A 20,868-nucleotide genomic window follows, 5' to 3' on the forward strand; every position below is an offset into this window, starting at 1 on the left:
TTAAGATTCATCCATATTGTAGCATGTGTCAGAATTTTCTTCGATTTTAAGGCTGAATGATATTCCAATGTGTGCTGGGGGCTGAATGTGCTCCCTTTGTCCTGGCCAATTCATATGTGAAGCCTAATCCCCATTGTAGCTGTATTTGGAGACGGGGCATGAAAGAAGGTAACTAAGTTAAATGAGGTCATAGGGTGAGGCCCTTATCCTATAGGATTAGTGTCCTTATAAGAAGAGATAATCAGAGAGCTCGCCCTGTCTCTCCTAGCCCCCACCCACCCATCTTCTGCTTAGTGCTGCACACGTGCACGTGAGCACACGCACACACACACACACACACACACACACACACACCAGAGAAAGGCCATGTGAAGACATAGCAATAAGGCAACTGTCTGCAAGCCAGGAAGAGAGTTCTCACCAGGAATAAAATTGTCTGGAGCATAATAAGAGCAGACTAACCAGACCCATGTCCATCCTCTTTACTACAAACTTTCTTTTTTAGACTCTCACAATAAAAAGTGATAAGAGATAGTAATCAGGGCACCTGGCTGGCTCAGCTGGAAGAGCAGACAAAGCAGAAAAGGCAGAGATTTGGAGGAACACATACTCCAGGTGATTTTCCCTGGACCACACTCACATATGCCCGAACTCACCCTCCAATACTACTGGAGAGGGCCTGCATCTGTTAGGTTGGCCGGTGACGCGGGTGGCAAAGAACTGCAGAGAGAGCCACAAGCAGGACAGTTTATTCACTCTCCAAGGGAGGAGACGGTCAGATGTGGAGAGAAATGTCAGCCCCAATTCCCATCAGGCTGGTCCCTTTAAGGGGTTTTTAAGGTGCGAGAGGGTTGCAGCTGCACCCTTGGTGGGGGGTGTGGGGGGGAGCTCAATTCCTGGCAGGGGAGACCAGGAGGTGGCAGGTTTTCAAGGGGCTCTGTCCAGGATGTGGGTTGCGGTCAGGCTAGAGAATATGTTTTGTAGTTGGGGCCTACTTCCCCGAGAATGTAGGGCACCGCTACCTAGAAAAACAAAGAGTTAGGGCCCAGTGCAGGCACCTGGGAGTTTTGCCTGTGAGTATGGAGGGGCAGGGGGGAATGGGGGTCACTTCGAAGGGATTCCTTTCAATCGCTTAGTCCGTAACTTCTTAGGAGCTTAACGTGGCAGGCAGTACCTACTTATCAACATTAGATTGGTTCTTATTCCTTGAAACAGCAATTACATTGCTAGGAATCTAATTCATGTAGAAGTTTGTATGAGGGCACCTGGCTGGCTCAGGCTCTAGAACGTGTGACTCTTGATCTGGGGGTTGTGAGTTCCAGCCCCATGTGGGGTGTCAGGATTACTTAGAATCTTTGACAAAAAAGAAAAAGGGGGGCACCTGGGTGGCTCAGTCGTTGGGTGTCCGCCTTTGGCTCAGGGCGTGATCCTGGAGTCCTGGGATCGAGCCTCACATCAGGCTCCTCCGCTGGGAGCCTGCTTCTTCCTCTCCCGCTCCCCCTGCTTGTGTTCCCTCTCTCGCTGGCTGTCTCTCTGTCATATAAATAAAATCTTTAAAAAATATATTTAAAAAAATAAATAAATAAATAAAAAATAAAAAAATAAATAAAAGGAAAAAAAAAGAAAAAGGGGGAGGGCGCCTGGGTGGCTTAGTTAGTTATGCACCCAACTCTTGATTTCAGCTCAGGTCATGATCTCGGGGTTGTGAGACTGAGCCCCACGTGGGGCTCATGCGCTGGGCATGGAGGCCGCTTAAGGTTGTCTCTTTCCCTCTCCCTCTACCCCTCCCCCCTCTTAAAAATTTATATGAGATATATAAAGATATATATGTATATTTATATGTATAAATGTACACACATATATATGATATATGTTCATGAATGTGACAGTTAATATTCCGTGTCAACTAGACTGGACCAAGGTGCCCAAATACTTGATCAAACATGAGATTAACATTTAAATTGGTGGGCTTTTGGGGCACCTGGGTGACTCAGTCGGTTAAGTGTCTGCCTTTGGCTCAGGTCATGATCCCAGAGTCCTGGGATCGAGCCCCACAATGGGCTCCCCGTTCAGCAAGTAGCCTGCTTCTCCCTCTCCCTCTCCCTCTGCTTGCTGCTCCCCCTACTCCTGCTCTGTGTCAAATAAATAAATAAAATCTTTCAAAAAAAAAATTGGTGGGCTTTTTGGGGCACCTGGGTGGCTCAGTCGGTTAAGCGTCTGCCTACGGCTCGGGTGGTGATCCCAGGGTCCTGGGATCGGGCCCCATGTAAGGCTCTCTGCTCAGTGGGGAGTCCGCTTCTCCCTCTCCCTCTGCCCCTCCCTGCCCACCCACTCATGCTCTTTCTCTCTCTCTGTCTGAAATAAATAAATAAAATCTTGTAAAAATAAATAAATAAAATTGGCGGGCCTTGAGTAAAGCAAAATGCCCTCCACAATGTGAGGGGCCTCCACCATACCTACAGCGGAAGGTCAGAATAAAACAAAAAGCCTGGCTTTCCCTAAGCAGGAGGGAGTAACGCTAGCAGGTGACCTTCAGACTTACTGCAACATCTTCCCTGGATCTCCTGCCTGACCGCCTGCCCTGCAGAATTTGGATTTGCCAGCCTCCACAATCACGTGAGCCAATTCCCTAAAATAAATCTGTCTGTATGCATATTTCATTGGTTCTGTTTCTCTGGGGAACCCTGACTAGGGAGCCCTGACTAATACAACGCACATTCACTTGAGCCTTGTTTATAAGAGCGAGCTATTTCAACAGACGAAATGTCCACCAACTGGGAGCTGGTTAAACAGCTATCTGAACTGAAAAGGAAAGATTTCATATCATATTTTTAAATGAAGAAAGCATCTCACCCAACAACTAGTAAAGGATGATTCTATCCCTGATTGTAAAAAAGAAAAATAAATCTGTATGTGTATAAATGTATTTGTTATATATGCAAAAATGTACAAGTAGATAGAAAAGATCTATAAAGATGTTTACCAAACTAGCAATAAACAGTGGTTACCCTGGAGATGGGGCATGGGTTTGAAGAAGGGGTGGTGAAAAGAAACTTAAATGTATATTCCTTATATTTCTGTATCATTTGAAGCTTTAACAACTGTAATGTATTCTGTATTGCATAAATGACGTGATTTTTATTTATTTATTTTTATTTTTTTAAAAAGATTTTATTTATTTATTTGACAGAGAGATAGAGACAGCCAGCGAGAGAGGGAACACAAGCAGGGGTAGTGGGAGAGGAAGAAGCAGGCTCATAGCAGAGGAGCCTGATGTGGGGCTCGATCCCATAACGCTGGGATCATGCCCTGAGCCGAAGGCAGATGCTTAATCTCAGGGTACTGGGATCAAGCCCTGAGAGAAAGTTGGACTCTGAGCTTCGCAGGGAGTCTGCTTGGGATTCTGTCCCTTTCCCTCTCCCTCCCTCTCTGCCCCTTACCTTCTCCCTACTCCTACTCTTTCTCTCTAAAATAAATAAATAAAATATATACACATTTTTAAAATTAAAAATAGGGGACCTAGGGGCACCGGGGTGGCTCAGTTGGTTAAGCATCTGCTTTCGGTTCGGGTCACTATCCTGGGGTCCTGGGATCAAGCCCTACATCAAGCTCACAGCTCAGCACCGAGCCTGAATCTCCGTCTCCTCCTTGCTCGTGCTCTACTTATGTCTGTCTCTCTCTCAAGTAAATAAAATCTTAAGAAAAGGGGGGGACCTGGCTGGCTCAGTTGGTAGACCACGCAACTCTTGGGGTCATGAGTTCAAGCCTTACATAGGGTGTAGAGCTTACTTTAAAAATTAAAAAAAAAAAAAAAACACTGGAAATAGAACTAGCAGGGGCACCTAGTGGCTCAGTCCATTGAGCATCCAACTCTTGGTTTCAGCTCTATTCATGATCTTGGGGTCATGGGACCAAGCCCCACACTGGGCTCTGTGCTCAGCAGGGAATCTGCTTGGGATTATCTCTCTCCCTGTGCCCCATCCCCCTTCTCTCTCTCTCGCTCAAATAAATTTTAAAATCTTTAAAAAATAAATAGAACGACCATGTGATCTAGCAGTTCCACTTCTGGGTATTTATGCGAAGGAAATGAAAGAACTGTCTTGAAGATATCGGCACCTCATGCTCCTTGCAGCATTATTTACGCTAGGCAAAACATTTACAATAGTCAGACAACAATGTAAGTGTCCACTGATGGATGAACGGATAAAAAAAAATGTATGCAGTTGACTTTTGAACAACATGGGAGTTAGGGACACTGATCCCCCACACAGTCTAACATTCACATACAGGAATGCCTGGCTGGCTCAATCCCAGGAGCATATGAATCTTGATCTCAGGGTCATGAGTTCAAACCTTTTGTATAGATTGTGTGTAGATTACTTCAATAAATAAATAAATAAGTAAGCTTAAAAAGTTTGAGCCCCATGTTGGGTGTAGAGATTACTTAAATAAATAAACAAAATCCATGTATAACTTTTGACACCCCAAAAACTTAACTACTAGTAGCCTACTGTTGACCAGAAACTATACAGATAACATAAACAGTCAATTAACACATACTGTGTGTCATGTATACAACATTCTGTATTCTTACAATAATACCTAACTTTTTCTTAATTTTTTTGGTATTTCTTGATTATGAGATTTGTCTGTGAGTTTTTTCAAACTGTCACAAATCTACAAAAAAATTTCCAATATAGTTACTGAAAAAAATCTGCATGTAAGTAGACGCACGCAGTTCAAACCTATGTTGTTCAAAGGGTCAACTGTACACACACACACAATGGAATATTATCCAGCCACAAAAAAGGAAGGAAATTCTGCCCTTGGTGATAAATTCATACAAAGAACAGATTTGGTGGTTGCCAGAGACAGGGAGTAGAGGAAGAGCAAAAAAGTACAAGCTTTTGTACTTGTAAGATAAATAAGTCGGGGGATGGAATGTATGGCATAGTGACTATAGTTAATAATACTGTTTTGTGTATTTGAAAGTTGCTGAGAGAATGAACCTTAAAATTCTTATCACAAGAAAAACGGAACTTGTTAACTCTACGTGGTAATAGATGTTAACTGAAGTTATTGTAGCAATCATTTCACAGTATGTACATGTATCAAATTCATGATGCTGTACTCCTAAAATTAATAGTGTTATATGTCAATTATATTTCTTTTTTTTAAAGACTTTATTTATTTGACAGAGAGAAATAGCAAGAAAGGGAGGGAGAGAGCACAAGCAGGGGGAGCAGCAGGCTGAGGGAGAGGCAGAAGCAGGGACCCTGCTGAGCAAGGAGCCTGATGCGGGGCTCGATCCCAGGACCCTGGGATCATGACCTGAGCTGAAGGCAGACGCTTAACCGACTGAGCCACCCAGGTGCCCCTATGTCAATTATATTTCAATCAAAAACTGGAGAGGTAGATAGTGCTACTGATGGGATAGTCAATATCATTAAGGTAGCAACTGTCTTCAGAACGATTTCTGGGGGCGCCTGGGTAGCTCGGTCATTGAGCATCTGCCCTAGTTCAGGTCATGATCTCAGGGTCCTGGGATCAAGCCCTGAATTGGGCTCCCTGCTAAGCGGAAGCCTGCTTCTCCCTCTCCCTCTGCCTGCTGCTCCCCCTGCTGTGCTCTCTCTCTCTGTCAAATGAATAAATAAAATCTTTAAAAAAAAAAAAAAAAGATTTCTAGACTCAGTGCAATTCCAAAGTCTCAACAGAGTGTGTCATAAAACCTGTCCAACTGAGTCTAACGTGGATACGGAATATCAAAAGATGAAGAATACTCAAAGCCAGGGCATCTGGGTGACTCAGTCGCTTAAGCACCTGACTTTGGCTCTGGTCATGATCTCAGGGTCCTAGGACTGAGTCCTACGTTGGGCTCTACTCTCAGTGGGAAATCAGCTTCTCCCTCTTCCTCTGCCCCTCCCCTGGTGCATTCGCTCTCTCTCTCTCAAATGAGTGAAATCTTTAAAAAAGAAATAATACTCAGGGGCGCCTGGGTGGCACAGCGGTTAAGCGTCTGCCTTCGGCTCAGGGCGTGATCCCAGCGTTATGGGATCAAGCCCCACATCAGGCTCCTCTGCTATGAGCCTGCTTCTTCCTCTCCCACTCCCCCTGCTTGTGTTCCCTCTCTCGCTGGCTGTCTCTATCTCTGTCAAATAAATAAATAAAATCTTTAAAAAAAAAATTAAAAAAAAATAAAAAATAAAAAATAAAAAAGAAATAATACTCAAAACACTCCATAATTACAATAGTATAATAGGTATTGGACAGGAACAGTCTTCCTCTGATGAAGGCAAGTGAGGAAAGCACAGAAATGGACCCACACATTTAGAGGCTGATAAATGACAGCCTTACCTGAGCAGATCAACGGGGAAAGGATAGGTTATTTACCACAAGGTGCTGGGACAACCGGTAGTCCGTACAGAAATAAAGAAAAATTTCAAAAGTTCCTGGAGGCTAAAGATTGAAATTTCCAAAATTTTGGTTAGCAGAAAATTTTGGAGACTATGAGCTCAGAAAAGAGAAGAATTTTTTTTTAAAAAATTAGTAATTCCTTGGAGCAGCCACTGTAGAAAACATATGGAGGTTCCTCAAAAAAAAAAAAAAAAGGTAAATCTAGAACTACCTACAATCCAGCAATCACGCTACTGGGTATTTACCCAAAGAATACAAAAACACTAATTCAGGGAGCCTGGGTGACTCAGCTGGTTAAACCTCTGACTTTTGATTTAGGCTCTGGTCTTGATCTCAGGGCTTGATCTCAGGGTCGTGAGATCCAGCCCTACAGCGGGCTTTGCACTGAGCATGGAGCCTGCTTAAGATTCTCTCTCTCCGGGGCACCTGGGTGGCGCAGTCGTTAAGCGCCTGCCTTAGGCTCAGGGCGTGATCCGGGCAGTCTGGGATCAAGCCCCACATCAGGCTCCTCCGCTATGAGCCTGCTTCTTCCTCTCCCACTCCCCCTGCTTGTGTTCCCCCTCTCACTGGCTGTCTCTATCTCTGTCAAAAAATAAATAAAATCTGTATAAAAAAAAAAAAGATTCTCTCCATCTCCCTCTGCCCCTCCCCCCCACTTGAGCGCACATGCACTCTCTCTCTCAAACAAATTTTTTAAAAATCTTTTTTAAAAAAAGATATAAACTGAGAGATGATACTTACAATAAATATTACCAATACACTATTAGTATCAATAACATATAAACAACTCTAAGAAGTCACTAAGAAAAAGACAAAAAATCCAAAAGTAAAAGGGCAAAACATATGGACAGGCATATCACTAAAGATGAATTATAATAAGGTATCATTTTACACCCACTGGATTGGCCATAATTAGGAAGTCTTACATCACAAAGTAAAGATGTGGAACACACATCAATTCTAATATGGGGCTGGGGAGGGGTCAATTACTATAACTACTTTGGACAGCAATTTGTTCTATCTGATAAAGTTGACTATGCTCACACCCCATAACCCAGCAATCTCTCCCCTAGTTACATATCCAAAATAGACTATATGTTTTTCTTTTACTTTTCCTTTTTTTTTTTTTTTAAGTGAGCGGTACTCCGGACGTGGTACTTGAACTCAAAACTCTGAGACTGAGGGCTGCATGCTCTCCTGGCTGAGCCAGCCAGAGTCTCCTAGACTAGAAGATTTTCCACACTTTGGATTGGTTGGTCATTAAATCATTTTGTGGATCAACAGCTTTTTAAATTTTGTTTAAAAAATTTTAAGCATTCAGGGGCGCCTGGGTGGCACAGCGGTTAAGCGTCTGCCTTCGGCTCAGGGTGTGATCCCGGCATTATGGGATCGAGCCCCACATCAGGCTCCTCTGCTGTGAGCCTGCTTCTTCCTCTCCCATTCCCGCTGCTTGTGTTCCCTCTCTCACTGGCTGTCTCTATCTCTGTCAAATAAATAAATAAAATCTTTAAAAAAAAAATTTAAAAAAAAAATAAAAATAAAAATAAAAAATAAAAAATAAAAAATTTTAAGCATTCAGAAGGAAATACTCCTCATCTGCCTGCTTGCTGGCTTGTTTGCTAGCTTGCTTGCTTGATTGACTGATTGATTAATTTAAAGTAAGCTCTGTGCCCAACATGGGGCTCAAGTTCATGATCCAACTCACAACCTGGAGATCAAGAGTCACAGGTTGTGGGCCGCCTGGGTGGCTCAGTGGGTTAAGCGTCTGCCTTAGGCACAAGTCATGATCCCAGGGTCCTGGGATAGAGCCCAGCATGGGGCTCCCTGCTCAGTGGAGAGTCTGCTTCTCCCTCTCCATATGCCACTCCCCCTGCTTGTTCTCTCTCTCTCTCAAATAAATAAATAATATCTTTTAAAAAATGAAATAGGATAGTATAGAAAATGCCAAGGTGCCTCACCAAAAGCAGGAGAAATATATGTGTCTATGTGTACTGGGTCACGACAAGCATGGAGAAGAATAGAAGGGGGGAAATGATGGCCACTACTCAGAAGAAACCCCTATAGGAATGCATCAGGAGACATGTACAACCATTGTTCATAACAGGAATAAGAGAGAAAGGAGAAAGTAGCAACCAAAATGTCTATCGGTAGTAACAGGAATAAATAAATAACGGATCCTACATTGGATTACTAAGTAGCAACAGAAATGACTGTCCAGCAGCTACATTCATCAACACAAATGGATCTTAGAATTAGAACTGGTAAATAAGCCAACCAATACTCAGAGGAGTATTCACAACATGACACTATTTTTGTAAAATTTACAAACAAAAACAAACAATAAATTGCTTAGTAATAAACATATATGTGGCAAAACTATAAAAGAAAGCATGGGTCGGGTGCCTGGCTGGGTCAGTCAGAAGACCATGCAACTCTTGATCTCAGAATTGCGAGTTCAAGCCCAACGCTGGGTGTAGAGATTAGATAGATGGATAGACAGATAGATAGATAGATAGATAAAAGAAAGCAAAGAATGGTTTTAAAAGAACAATTTTTTAAAAAAAGAACAAGTTCCCAGTAGGTTGAGGACACTCAGGACATCAAAGGATTGACTACTGTTCCATTTCCTAGGTAGTGAGGTGGGCTCACAGAGATTGTTCTGTGGTCATGCTTTTTGACCTCCACATGCAGTCCTTCTATGTTTTTGTACATATCAAACATTACGTCATTTGAAAAGAGGAAAGTGGTCTCTTGGATTGCACTAAGTCATGTGGGAAACAAAGGCAGAAGAAAAATTATTAAATTTCCTTACTGCTCACAGCCCATTGACAAGTCCTTGAAATGGGCAGAGTGATATTCCTCCAGACTCAACTGCCTCGATAACGATACTCTGCTAAGGGCAAAAGGAAATCTTAGCCCCACCCCCACCACCCTGTAAGTCTACTTTAACATCTAAAAATTCCTTTGGAAACTTCCTTTATCTCTACTCCCCGCAAGATATATGTTGGCAACCATCACCCAAGCATAGGACCCACCGATATACAGCTGAAGGGTCTCGTGACTCGGGTTTTACTAGACGGTAATAAATGATCTTTTCCTAACAATAGCTAGCCCCCTCAAGGTCCTGCAAACCTTGCTTCCAAAGTTCCTTAGAGACTTAGGCTATCCCTAACCCCCTCAGGACTTGAAAGTATATAATGGGCCACTCCAAATGACCCCAGCGTAGCTCTTTTTGCCCTCGGGTCCTGTCCCCATACTTTAATAAAACCACCTTTTTGCACCAAAGATGTCTCAAGAATTCTTTCTTGGTTGGGGCGTCTGGGTGGCACAGTGGTTGGCGTCTGCCTTTGGCTCAGGGCGTGATCCCCGCGTTGTGGGATCGAGCCCCACATCAGACTCCTCCGCTGTGAGCCTGCTTCTTCCTCTCCCACTCCCCCTGCTTGTGTTCCCTCTCTCGCTGGCTGTCTCTATCTCTGTCGAATAAATAAATAAAATCTTAAAAAAAAAAAAAAAGAATTCTTTCTTGGCCATCAGCTTCGAATCCTCACGTCTTTCCTACTACATCAGTAAGGAGAACGGCCAGAGGTAGGGGACTTCCACGGGGAAAGGTGGGAGGGTAGGAAGCAGATCCGAGCCACTGTGATTGTCTCTCTGAGGAATGATGGTGGTGTGGCAATGCACAGAGAAGACAGATTTGAAAGGTGTTTTGGAGGTAGGATGGACTTGCTGATGGGGTGCCCATAAGGAATGAGGAGGAAGGAAAATCAGTAACGACTGGCCAATGGAACAGACTCCAAAATCAGACCCTTCCAGACACAGAAGCTTGTTAGAGCACAGCACTATCCAGGCAGATCAACAGGAAAGAGGATGAACTATGAGTAAATGGCACTGGAACAACTGGTAGACCACACGGAACCGAAGAGACATTGAATATGTCTCTGCAGGCTAAAGACGAGTAGGAAAGGCAAAACTTGAGAAAACTTAGAAAAAGTGAATGGCTCTAAGATCCATTCTGAACACCGGAAATGGGGGAAAGAAAGGGAATAAACAACTCCTAGATTTTTGGCTTAAGTAACTGGACGGATGATAAAAATATTAACAGCTATAACACTTACTATGAACAGGGTGGGACTTCTCTAAGCATGTTGCATGCTTTATGGTGTTCAACCCTCACACCAGTCCTGTAAGAGAGCTTTTCTTACTGTTATTAACATTTAAAAGGGGAAAACAGAAGCGGAGGAAGCCCAGGCCGCTTACCTGAGATCCTGCAGCGGGTAAGTGGCACGGTACTGATCCGCGGCAAAAACTCTGTGTTGGGCTGGCCGAGAAAAAGGGGCCAAGACACCCAAGATGGCCCACTCTCCCGCCAAGATAACCGACTCTCCCGCCAAGATTTAAACCAAAACCTAGGCGGGAAACCGAAACTCCTTCTACGACTTTCCCCACCCCCAGCAGTACCCAATAAAAACCCTCGCTGCCTTGCCCTGGGCGCGAGTTTCCCGACTCACCGCTCTTTCCTGAGTCGCGGAACCTCGCCCGAGGGTGCTCGCAATAAAGTTCATCCCTTGAACCACGTTTGCCTTGTGGTCTTGATTTCATTGGCGACGAGAGAAAAACCTAACATTTGGTGCCGAAACCCGGGAGGAGATCGAGCCCCTGCTTGGGCACCGAGGCTCTCTCCTCCTCTCAATCGGACTGGGACCCCTCTCTCCCTCTCCAAACATCTCTCGGAACTTGCTGTGGTGAGTGTTCCCTGGTCCCCGATCCTCCTCCGGGACGCCCTGTTCTAATCACGGCTGTGTCAGGGCGAGCCCCCCCTCCGGCCACCTGGTGGCCCCCGTAGTTCCGAAGAATCGGGAGACGTCCCCATTCCGCGGCAACTACCCTCCCCTCCAAACCACGACTCAGCACACGGACAAAGGGACGCCTTTCTCCGTGCCCTGGGTTGATAGGCGAAGGGGTCATGGGAACCTACCAGTCCAAATTCGACCCTAAAACGCCCTTGGGTTGTCTCCTGGCCAATCTTCGAACCCTAAAGTTGGATCAGGACCTACGAAGGCGACGCCTCATACATTACTGTACTGTCGCTTGGCCCCAATATCAATTGGACAACCAGTCACAATGGCCCCCGACGGCACCTTCGATTATCAGGTGCTCATGGATCTTGACAACCTCTGTAGACGCCAAGGCAAATGAAATGGTCCGAGGTCCCCTATGTCCAGGCTTTCGGGCCTTACACTCTCAGCCTTCACTATGCTCCCGCTGTTCGACCTCTCAGGTCCTCCTCGCCCGCTCTCCCCCCCCAACCCTTCCGCCTTCTGCTCCCAAGGGCCCTGATCCCCCCTCTCTCTCTCCTCTCTCTGAACCTCCTGAGAACTTCTCGGGGCCCCCCGTAAGGACCCCCCTCACCATCCCGTTCCTCAGCCGCCTGTATCCCCTAATCCCCCGCAGACCCCAGAGCCGTCCCCAGCTCCGGCTACTCCAACGGCTCCTGAAGTTCTACCCCTCGGGACCGCCACCAAGCCCCACTCACCCCCCGACTCTCTCTCTTCCCCTCCCATCTCCGCTCGTACCCGGTCCCTGGTTTGTCCCCTGAGGGAGGTCGCCGGGGCCGAAGGGGTCGTCCGAGTCCATGCGCCCTTCTCCCTGCAGGACCTCTCCCAAATCGAAAAGCGCCTGGGCTCTTTCTCGGCCAACCCAGATAATTTCATCAAAGAATTCCAATATTTGGCCCAGGCCTACGACCTTACCTGGCATGACTTACATGTTGCCCAGACCACCACCCTCACCACTGAGGAGAAGGAACGTATCCAGGCTGCCGCCCGAGAGCATGCCGACAAGGTTCATCTTACTGAGGCCACCATGCCGGTCGGCGCTCAACAGTCCCGGCCGTGGAACCAGGCTGGGGCTACCAGGATGGCCAAGGTGGCCGCCGGCGCCGCGACCGCAGGATCCAATGCCTTATCGCTGGGATGAGGGCGGCCTCCAATAAAGCTGTAAATTATAAGATCAGGGAAATCATTCAGACCCCTGACGAGAACCCCGCTGTATTCCTTAACCGGCTAACCAAGGCTTTGACTCAGTTCACCCGTATAGATCCGGCCTCTCCAGTGGAGGCCACGGTCCTGGCCACTCACTTTATCTCCCAGTCGGCACCAGATATTCGGAAAAAAATTAAAAAGGCCGAGGAGGGCCCCCAGACCCCCATTTCCGACCTGGTGAAAATGGCATTTAAGGTCTTTAATTTCCGAGAGGAGGCGGCTGAGCTTAAACGGCAGGCCAGGCTCCAGCACAAGGTTCAGCTACAGACCCAGGCCTTGGGAGCGGCCCTGCGGCCGGCCGGCTCCGGGAGCCAGCAGAGGGGGGCAGCCAACCGTACCCCACCGGGGGCATGCTTCAAATGCAGAGCCGAGGGACACTGGGCTTGTCAATGTCCCAACCCAAAGGTGCCCACCTGACCGTGTCCTCAATGCCACATGATGGGGCATTGGAAATCGGACTGCCCTAACCTCCGGGGATCCTCGGCGCCTCTACGCGGGGGCAACCCCGAGACGGTAAGTCCGGCCTTCCAGCTACTCGGGTTGGAGGACAGGACAACTGACGGAGCCCAGACTCGGACACCCCTCTCACCCAGGCCGAGCCCAGGGTCACGCTCCAGGTAGCGGGTAAGTCCAGCTCCTTTCTGCTGGACACGGGGGCTACCTACTCAGTTCTGCCATCCTACTCGGGACCTACGCGAACCTCACCGGTCACTGTCACGGGGATAGATGGGATCTCCTCCTCTCCCAGGGTGACCCTTCCCCTTACTTGCAGACTGGATGGTTTCCCCTTCTCCCACTTGTTCCTCATAATTCCCTCTTGTCTGGTCCCCCTACTGGGAAGGGATATCCTCCAAAAACTGCAGGCCACCATTTGTCTCTCTCCCTCCCCCTCGACCTCAGAATGCCCTGTCTTACCCCTCCTTCCTGCCCATCCGACCCCCGCCCCAGATAACCTTCCTGCAGTGGATCCCCACGTCTGGGACACCTCTAAACCCATCACTGCATCCCACCATACCCCTGTTAAAATACAGATAAAAGATAACTCCAAGTTCCCCTCCTGAGCACAATTTCCCATTTCCCTGACTCACCGTCAGGGCCTCAAGCCTATCATAGACCGGCTGAGACGGCAGGGGCTCCTGATCCCCATCAGCTCCCCCCGTAACACCCTATCCTGCCAGTCCGTAAACCCTCGGGGGCCTACCGACTGGTGCAGGACCTGCGGCTCATTAATGAGGCCGTAGTCCCGCTTCATCCTGTCGTCCCCAGCCCATATACCCTATTGTCTCATGTCCCGTCTAACACTTCTCACTTTATTGTATTAGACTTAAAGGATGCCTTCTTTACCATTCCCCTGCACCCTGACTCCTACTTCCTTTTTGCCTTTACCTGGGAGGATCCGGACACACATGTCTTCCGGACAGCTGACCTGGACAGTCCTGCCTCAGGGATTCTGAGACAGTCCCCAAATTTTTGGTCAGGCGTTGGCCACTGACCTGCAGCAGTGCATCCTTAAGGCCAGTACCCTGCTACAATATGTGGACGATCTCCTCCTCTGCAGCCCCTCTCTCTCTCCTTATCCCAGGAAGACACCTCTACCCTACTCAATTTCCTGGGGGGGCAAAGGGTACCGGGTCACCCCTTCAAAGGCCCAACTGTGCACCCCCTCAGTCACGTACCTGGGTATCTTCCTGACTCCCACCTCTAAGTCCCTTACCGGGGACCGCATCCACCTCCCCCGGGAACTCCAGCCTCCTCAAACCGCAGGGGAAATTCTCTCCTTTCTTGGGCTTGTAGGCTTTTTCAGACATTGGATTCCAAATTTCTCGATACTGGCCTGACCTTTATACCAAGTGGCCAAGGTGACCTCCCAGGGTCCCCTCACTGACCCCACTTCAGTCCGGCACTTGTTCTCCAAGCTGCGGGACTACCTCACCGCCGGACCAGTCCTGGCGCTACCTGACCACTCTAAACCCTTCCACCTGTTCACGGATAAGCGCTCCGGCTCAGCCACTGGCCTCCTAGCCCAATCAGCGGAGCCCACATACAGGGCCGTGGCCTACCTATCTAAACAGTTAGACACCACCACCCGAGGATGGCAGCCCTGCCTCCGAGCACTGGCGGCCACCGCCTCTCTGACCAAAGAGGCCCTCAAACTTACTCTGGGACAGCCCCTCATAGTCTACTCTCCCCACCGACTCATAGATCTCCTCAGCCACCGATCCCTGGCCCAGTTAACCCCCTCCTGCCTGCAACTGTACCATCTACTATTCGTCGAAAATCCACAAATTTCCCTCTCTGCCTCCCCTCGCTTAAACCCTGCTACTTTGTTGCCTGCACCCTTGCTCACCCCTGAACCCACTCATTCTTGCCCGCAACTCCTGGAGGACCTCACTCCCTCTCACCCAGGGCTCTCTGATCAGCCGTTGCCTAACCCTGACCGCGTGCTCTTCGTGGACGGCAGCTCCCTCCTGGCCTCGGACGGCCAAAGACGCGCCGCCTATGCCGTAGTCACCTCGGAGGCAGTAATAGAAATAGCTCCCCTTCCTATCGGGACCACCTCCCAGAAGGCTGAGCTTATAGCTCTCACCCGGGCGCTACACCTATCTAAGGGACAGCGAGTCACTATATACACGGACTCCAAGTACGCCTATCTCATAACTCACACCCACTCCGTCCTTTGGCAGGAGCGGGGGTTCCTGACCACCAAGGCCACTCCTATAGTTAACGGGCCTCTCATTGCCAAATTACTCGAGGCCCTTAGCTTGCCCACCGAGGTAGCAATAGTCCACTGTCATGGCCACCAGACCTCCAAGGACCCGGTCTCCCAAGGCAATAACAGGGCGGACTTAGTGGCCAGGCAAATGCCTGAACACCTCTTTGGCTCCGATCCTCTTCCTCAACACCCCCCACCGGCCTTCTTACTCTGAAAAGGAGGTGCAAACCCTCCAAGGCCTAGGGGGAAAACCCAGAGACAAGGGATGGAGCTACATCCAGAATAAAATTGCCCTGCTGGAAAACATGGCTCACACCCTAATCACAGACATTCACCAGTCTCCACATTGGCCCAAAGGCCCTCCACCAGTTCCAGCAACCTCTTTTTCACCACCCTTCCCTATCTCGGGTAATTGAGACAGTTCACAGAGCCTATAAAACCTGTTCAGCCGTAAATGCACAGGGGGGAATCCGCAGACCAGGGCCCAACCATCAACTCCGTGGCCATCAGCCAGGAGAAGACTGGCAACTGGACTTCACTCATATGCCCCGCCACAAAATCTTCCGATACCTGTTAACTCTGGTCGATACATTCACAGGCTGGATCGAGGCATATCCCACGGCCCGAGAGACAGCAGATACAGTGGCCACAATTCTCATTGAGCACATCATTCCGAGATTCGGACTACCCCGAACTCTGCAGTCAGACAACAGACCTGCTTTCATCCCCAGTATAACCCAACAGGTGGCAGAGAGTCTCAACACCTGGAAACTCCACATCCCCTACCACCCTCAATCGTCGGGTAAGGTAGAAAAAGCCAACGGGTTCCTCGAGGCACAGCTCACCAAACTGACCTTGGAAACCCGTCTTTCGTGGCCCACACTCTTGCCCCTGGCCCTCACCAGGCTTAGGGCAACCCCTTGCGGACCCTCGGGGTTGAGCCCATTTGAGCTGCTGTACGGCCGACCCTTCCTTATAAGCCATAGCCTCCCAGCCGTTCCCCCACCTCTCCTGTCCTACCTGCCTTACCCTCCTGCGGGCTCTCCTGAGGGCCCATGCTGATGCTGTCATCCCTGCCCCGAACGACCATGACCATAAGGAAGCCCCTCCCCAAGGGCTATTCCCAGGGGACCAGGTCCTCCTCAGAAATCTGCACCCAGGCTCCTTGCAGATGCGATGGACAGGGCCTCATACTGTCATCCTTACCACCCCAACCGCGGCAAAACTGCTGGGGCACCAGGCGTGGGTACACATCAACAACCTCAAACGGGCGCCTACAGGTAATGACTGGACCTCTCAGGCTTGGGGCCCTACCAAACTTCGCTTGGTACGGGCTCCTCCCTCTGGTTCTCCTGAGCCCCCTGACCCAAGCGACAGAATGTGAATGCATGCGTGGCAGCGGACGCACAGGTACTTCCAGTCATTCACCTATATGCCTAGTAAATGCTACGCAGGAAATTCCCCATATACTTGCACATCTGTCCACCCCCCAGGAAGAACCTTCTGGATGTCTGACCTCACTGAAAGGTACAGTCACCCTTGCGACACTTACCACAAGACAGGGAAGGTCTGCTGGACATATCTGGCCCAGATAGGACTCTCCGACGGAGGAGGGGTCCAGGACCAGGCCGGCCTTAACCAAACCCAGCAAATAGTCAGGAGGTTACATGAGCAACTACAAGCCCAGGGCTATCCCACCTACAAGGGAATCAATCTCGACAGCATCCAGAAGGTTTCCACCACTGAGCAACTGACAGTGGCCCTTTTAAACTCCAGCTATAACCTGTGGTGGAACGTCTCTCAGGACCGCGACTGCTGGATCTGTTTCCCCTTCTCTACTCTCTCTAACATTGTGGGGATACCCATTCCAACCCGGTGGCCCCTCCCCAATTCCACCATCAACAATAAGACAGTCCACATCGGACCCATTGGAGGGACCATACCAATCCTTAATCTTTCCTCCACCATCGACACCCTCACCCCTCACACCGCCAACATCACCTCCTCCCTTCCTTACTGCACTCCCTCGGGGGTGTTCATCTCGTGCCCCAAGGGAATCTATCACTGCCTGACTACTAATGACTCCCTAGACTATATATTCATCCTACTATCCCCATCTACCAACATCTACTCCCATTCCCAACTCCTGTCCATACTATTCCCCCAGCGCCAAGAAAAAAGGGCTGTATTCCTTCCCCTGCTGGTAGGGGCGGGCTTAACCACCGGGGTGGCGACCAGAGCAGCTGGGCTTGGGACGTCAATATATTTCTACTATAAACTCTCCCAAGCACTCAACGATGACATGGAACGGATCGCCGACTCCCTTACTGCCTTACAGACCCAGGTCACCAGTTTGGCTGCCGTTGCCCTACAAAACAGACGCGCCTTGGACCTCCTGACCGCCGAAAAGGGAGGAAACTGCCTCTACCTAAATGAGGAGTGCTGTTATTTTGTCAACCAGTCGGGTATAGTCACCTCCAAGATCCGGGAACTCAAGGACCGGATCCGAGTAAGGTGCCAAGACACCTCCATATGGGGCCTAGACCCCCATACATGGGTAACGTGGCTTCTCCCTTTAGCGGGACCCCTCTGCTTAATCCTCCTGCTAATCTCGGTTGCCCCCTGCCTTATTCGGTACATACAGGAACGCTTGTGGGAAGTAACTCGGGTGTCAGTCAGCCAACTGCTCCTACAGCCCCATTCTCACCTGCCCACTTCCGACTACCCCTATGACGACGCCTGACCGTCAGCAGGAAGTAGCCAGAATGGAGTCGACGCCCCCGATACCATTATATAAAACAAAAGGTCGGAATGTTGGGCTGGCCGAAAAAAAGGGGCCAAGACACCCAAGATGGCCCGCTCTCCCGCCAAGATTTAAACCAAAACCTAGGCGGGAAACCGAAACCCGTCCTACCGACTTTCCTCACCCCCCAGCAGTACCCAATAAAAACCCTCACTGCCTTGCCCTGGGCGCGACTTCCCTGACTCATCGCTCTTTCCTGAGTCGCGGAACCTCGCCCGAGGGTGCTTGCAATAAAGTTCATCCCTTGAACCACGTTTGCCCTGCGGTCTTGATTTCATTGGCGACGAGAAAAAACCTAACATTTTGGAGGTAGGATGGACTTGCTGATGGGGTGCCCATAAGGAATGAGGAGGAAGGAAATCAGTAACGACTGGCCAATGGAACAGACTCCAAAAATAGACCCTTGCAGACACAGAAGCTTGTTAGAGCACAGCACTAACCCATTGGCAGATCAACAGGAAAGAGGATGAACTATGAGTAAATGGCACTGGAACAACTGGTAGACCACACGGAACCGAAGAGACATTGAATATGTCTCTGCAGGCTAAAGACGGGTAGGAAAGGCAAAACTTGAGAAAACTTAGAAAAAGTGAATGGCTCTAAGATCCATTCTGAACACCAGAAATGGGGTAAAGAAAGGGCATGAACAACTAGATTTTTGGCTTAAGTAACTGGACGGATGATAAAAATATTAACAGCCATAACACTTACTATGAACAGGGTGGGACTTCTCTAAGCATGTTGCATGCTTTATGGTGTTCAACCCTTCACACCAGTCCTGGAAGAGAGCTTTTCTTACTGTTATTAACATTTAAAAGGGAAAACAGAAGCAGAGAAAGCTCAGGCCGCTTACCTGAGATCCTGCAGCGGGTAAGTGGCACCGTACTGATCCGCGGCAAAAACTCTGTCCATCGAAGAGTGACAAAACTGGAGTGTAGAGCTCAGCCTGCTGAGGGGTCCCCAAAAGCACTATATGAAGGAAGCCAGATTCTTCTCAGGGCATTCAATCTCCGAGGCAGGACTCCCGGGATTTCCTGTCCCCTCCTCCGCTCACCTCCCCAGGAGGGCATGCATACTGATAAGCATAACGAAAAGGAGGAGTGTTATGCTAAAAAAAAAAAAGTGCTAGAAAACTGCAATCCGAACCCCCCCCCCAGGGGCTAACCATTCCTAGGGTGCTCTGACTTAGCGTCATTCATTTTCTTTTTTGGTAACTGACAAAGCTATCAAATATGTAGTATGTGGCGTTAGTGCACATTTCCTTTTTGTGGTAAAATACACCATTTTAGCCATTTTTAAGTGTATGCTTGAATGGCATTAGGTACCCTCACATTGTGAGCAAACATCAAGCTTCATCCACGTTTAACGCGTCTTGAGCTTTTGGTCTGTGCCAGGCAGCTCTTCTAGCCCTGAAGGACATAAACCTGATCTTCACCTGGATGCAGCCCGCATTCTAGTTAAAGATAGACAATAAGCATGAAATTAATAAATATATAAAGTGATTGTATCAAGCATGGCCGGGTGCTAGGAAGAACACAGGACAGGGCAATAATCCCGGGTTGCTATGAAGCAGTTTCTATGTTTCAGCACTGATCTGAAGCCCCAGCAAGGGGTATCTCATAGTATCCCCCACTCCAGCCCTTTGGGGATAAGACCTGTCTCCATTTTGTGAGAAAAAAAAACATGAAGCACAGACAGCTTCACATTCCACAGAGTAAATAGGAAGAGGCGGGGGCCTGACAATCATGGTAAAAGCTGGAGTGATCCAAGGCCTCTTAAAGAGGAGGGAACATTGAGCCGAAGCCAACATGCAAGAGCAAGCCAAAGCCAAAAGAGTTCCACAGAGCAGGAAGAGCAAGTGCAAAGGTCCTGGGACACGTGTTCCTCTCAAGGAACAACAAAGAGCCCACGTGATTGGAGATAAATAAGCCAAAGAGAGAAGACATGAGGGAGTGGGAGAGGGGACAGAGGTGGCAGGAAAGTGTGGTGAGAAGCAGTCACGGAGGCTGTCACGGTCAGAGCCCACCAAGCCCAGCCATGAGAGTGATCAGTTGTCCTGGTTTGTCCCAGGACAAGTGGGTCATTGTAATAAGTAACATTATTCAAATTTCTGCTAAGTGCAAAGGAAAGCGATGGAAAATTTTACATAAGGGAGGGACAGGACTCCTCTGGCTACAGTCTGTTGGAAGACTAGCTGGACAGGAGGCAGGAGCGAAGACGACAGTTGAGAGGCTCTTCCAATCTTTCAGGTAAGGGTGACGGTGGCCCAGACTTTGGCGGCAGAAGTGGAGGTGAGAAGTGAGAAAATTTGGGGTACAGTTTGGAAAAAAAGTGATGGGACTTGATGGATGGATTTAAGGAGTGTTGGGGGAGGGGAAAAGAAGGCAATCAAAAACCCATAGGTTCTCCGCTGAATGCCCAGCGGATGCTGGGCCTTTCACTGAAATGGTGAGGTGGTGCCTGGGTGGCTCAGGTCATGATCCCAGGGTCCTAGGATCGAGCCGCACATCAGGCTCCCTGCTCTGTGGGGGAGCCTGCTTCTCCCTCTCCCTCTGCCTTCTGCTCCCCCTGCTTGTGCTCTCCGTCAAATAAATGAAATTTTAAATAAATAAAGTAAGATAGTAAAATAAAATGGTGACGATGGGTTAAACAGCAGGTTTGGGGGAGAATCAAAGTTAGTGCATGTCCTCTGAGAGATCCCCTAGCCCCCAGACTGAGACAGCGATGAAGGGAGGCTCCAAAAACGTGGATGCCCATTCCCTCACTGACTGTGGCTCTCCTCTCCGGCAATCCCCCCGCAAGGAAAGCTCACTTTGCAAAAGAAAGGCCCATCTCCAGCCACTCTGAATTACAATGGGGCCCTGCCATGGAAAAGACTGGGGGCGGGGGGGGGGGGC

At 48.8% G+C, this 20,868-nt stretch overlaps 1 protein-coding gene across 8 annotated transcripts in view; it reads right to left on the minus strand.

Moving 5' to 3' along the window:
• The window catches only part of LOC105235387 (nuclear receptor coactivator 5-like), a 136,317-nt gene extending 117,264 nt beyond the window's left edge, over positions 1–19,053 (minus strand). The window contains exons 1-3 of one of the 8 annotated variants that reach the window (XM_034639590.1): positions 12,165–12,186; positions 10,923–11,002; positions 10,672–10,732 (exon numbers count right to left, since the gene is read on the minus strand). In XM_034639590.1, coding sequence (XP_034495481.1) covers positions 10,672–10,732; positions 10,923–11,002; positions 12,165–12,171 — 148 coding nt within the window. In that variant the 5' untranslated portion in view covers positions 12,172–12,186. Of the gene's footprint in view, positions 1–656; positions 867–10,671; positions 10,733–10,922; positions 11,003–12,164; positions 12,409–18,824 lie in introns of those variants that run through there. The other 7 variants (XM_034639597.1, XM_034639596.1, XM_034639603.1 and 4 more) reach the window with 7 other exon arrangements.
• Between the last annotated feature and the right edge of the window lie 1,815 nt (positions 19,054–20,868).

Source organism: Ailuropoda melanoleuca, chromosome 12 (genome assembly GCF_002007445.2).
Source record: "Ailuropoda melanoleuca isolate Jingjing chromosome 12, ASM200744v2, whole genome shotgun sequence".
In the NCBI taxonomy this organism is placed as follows: Eukaryota; Metazoa; Chordata; class Mammalia; order Carnivora; family Ursidae; genus Ailuropoda; species Ailuropoda melanoleuca.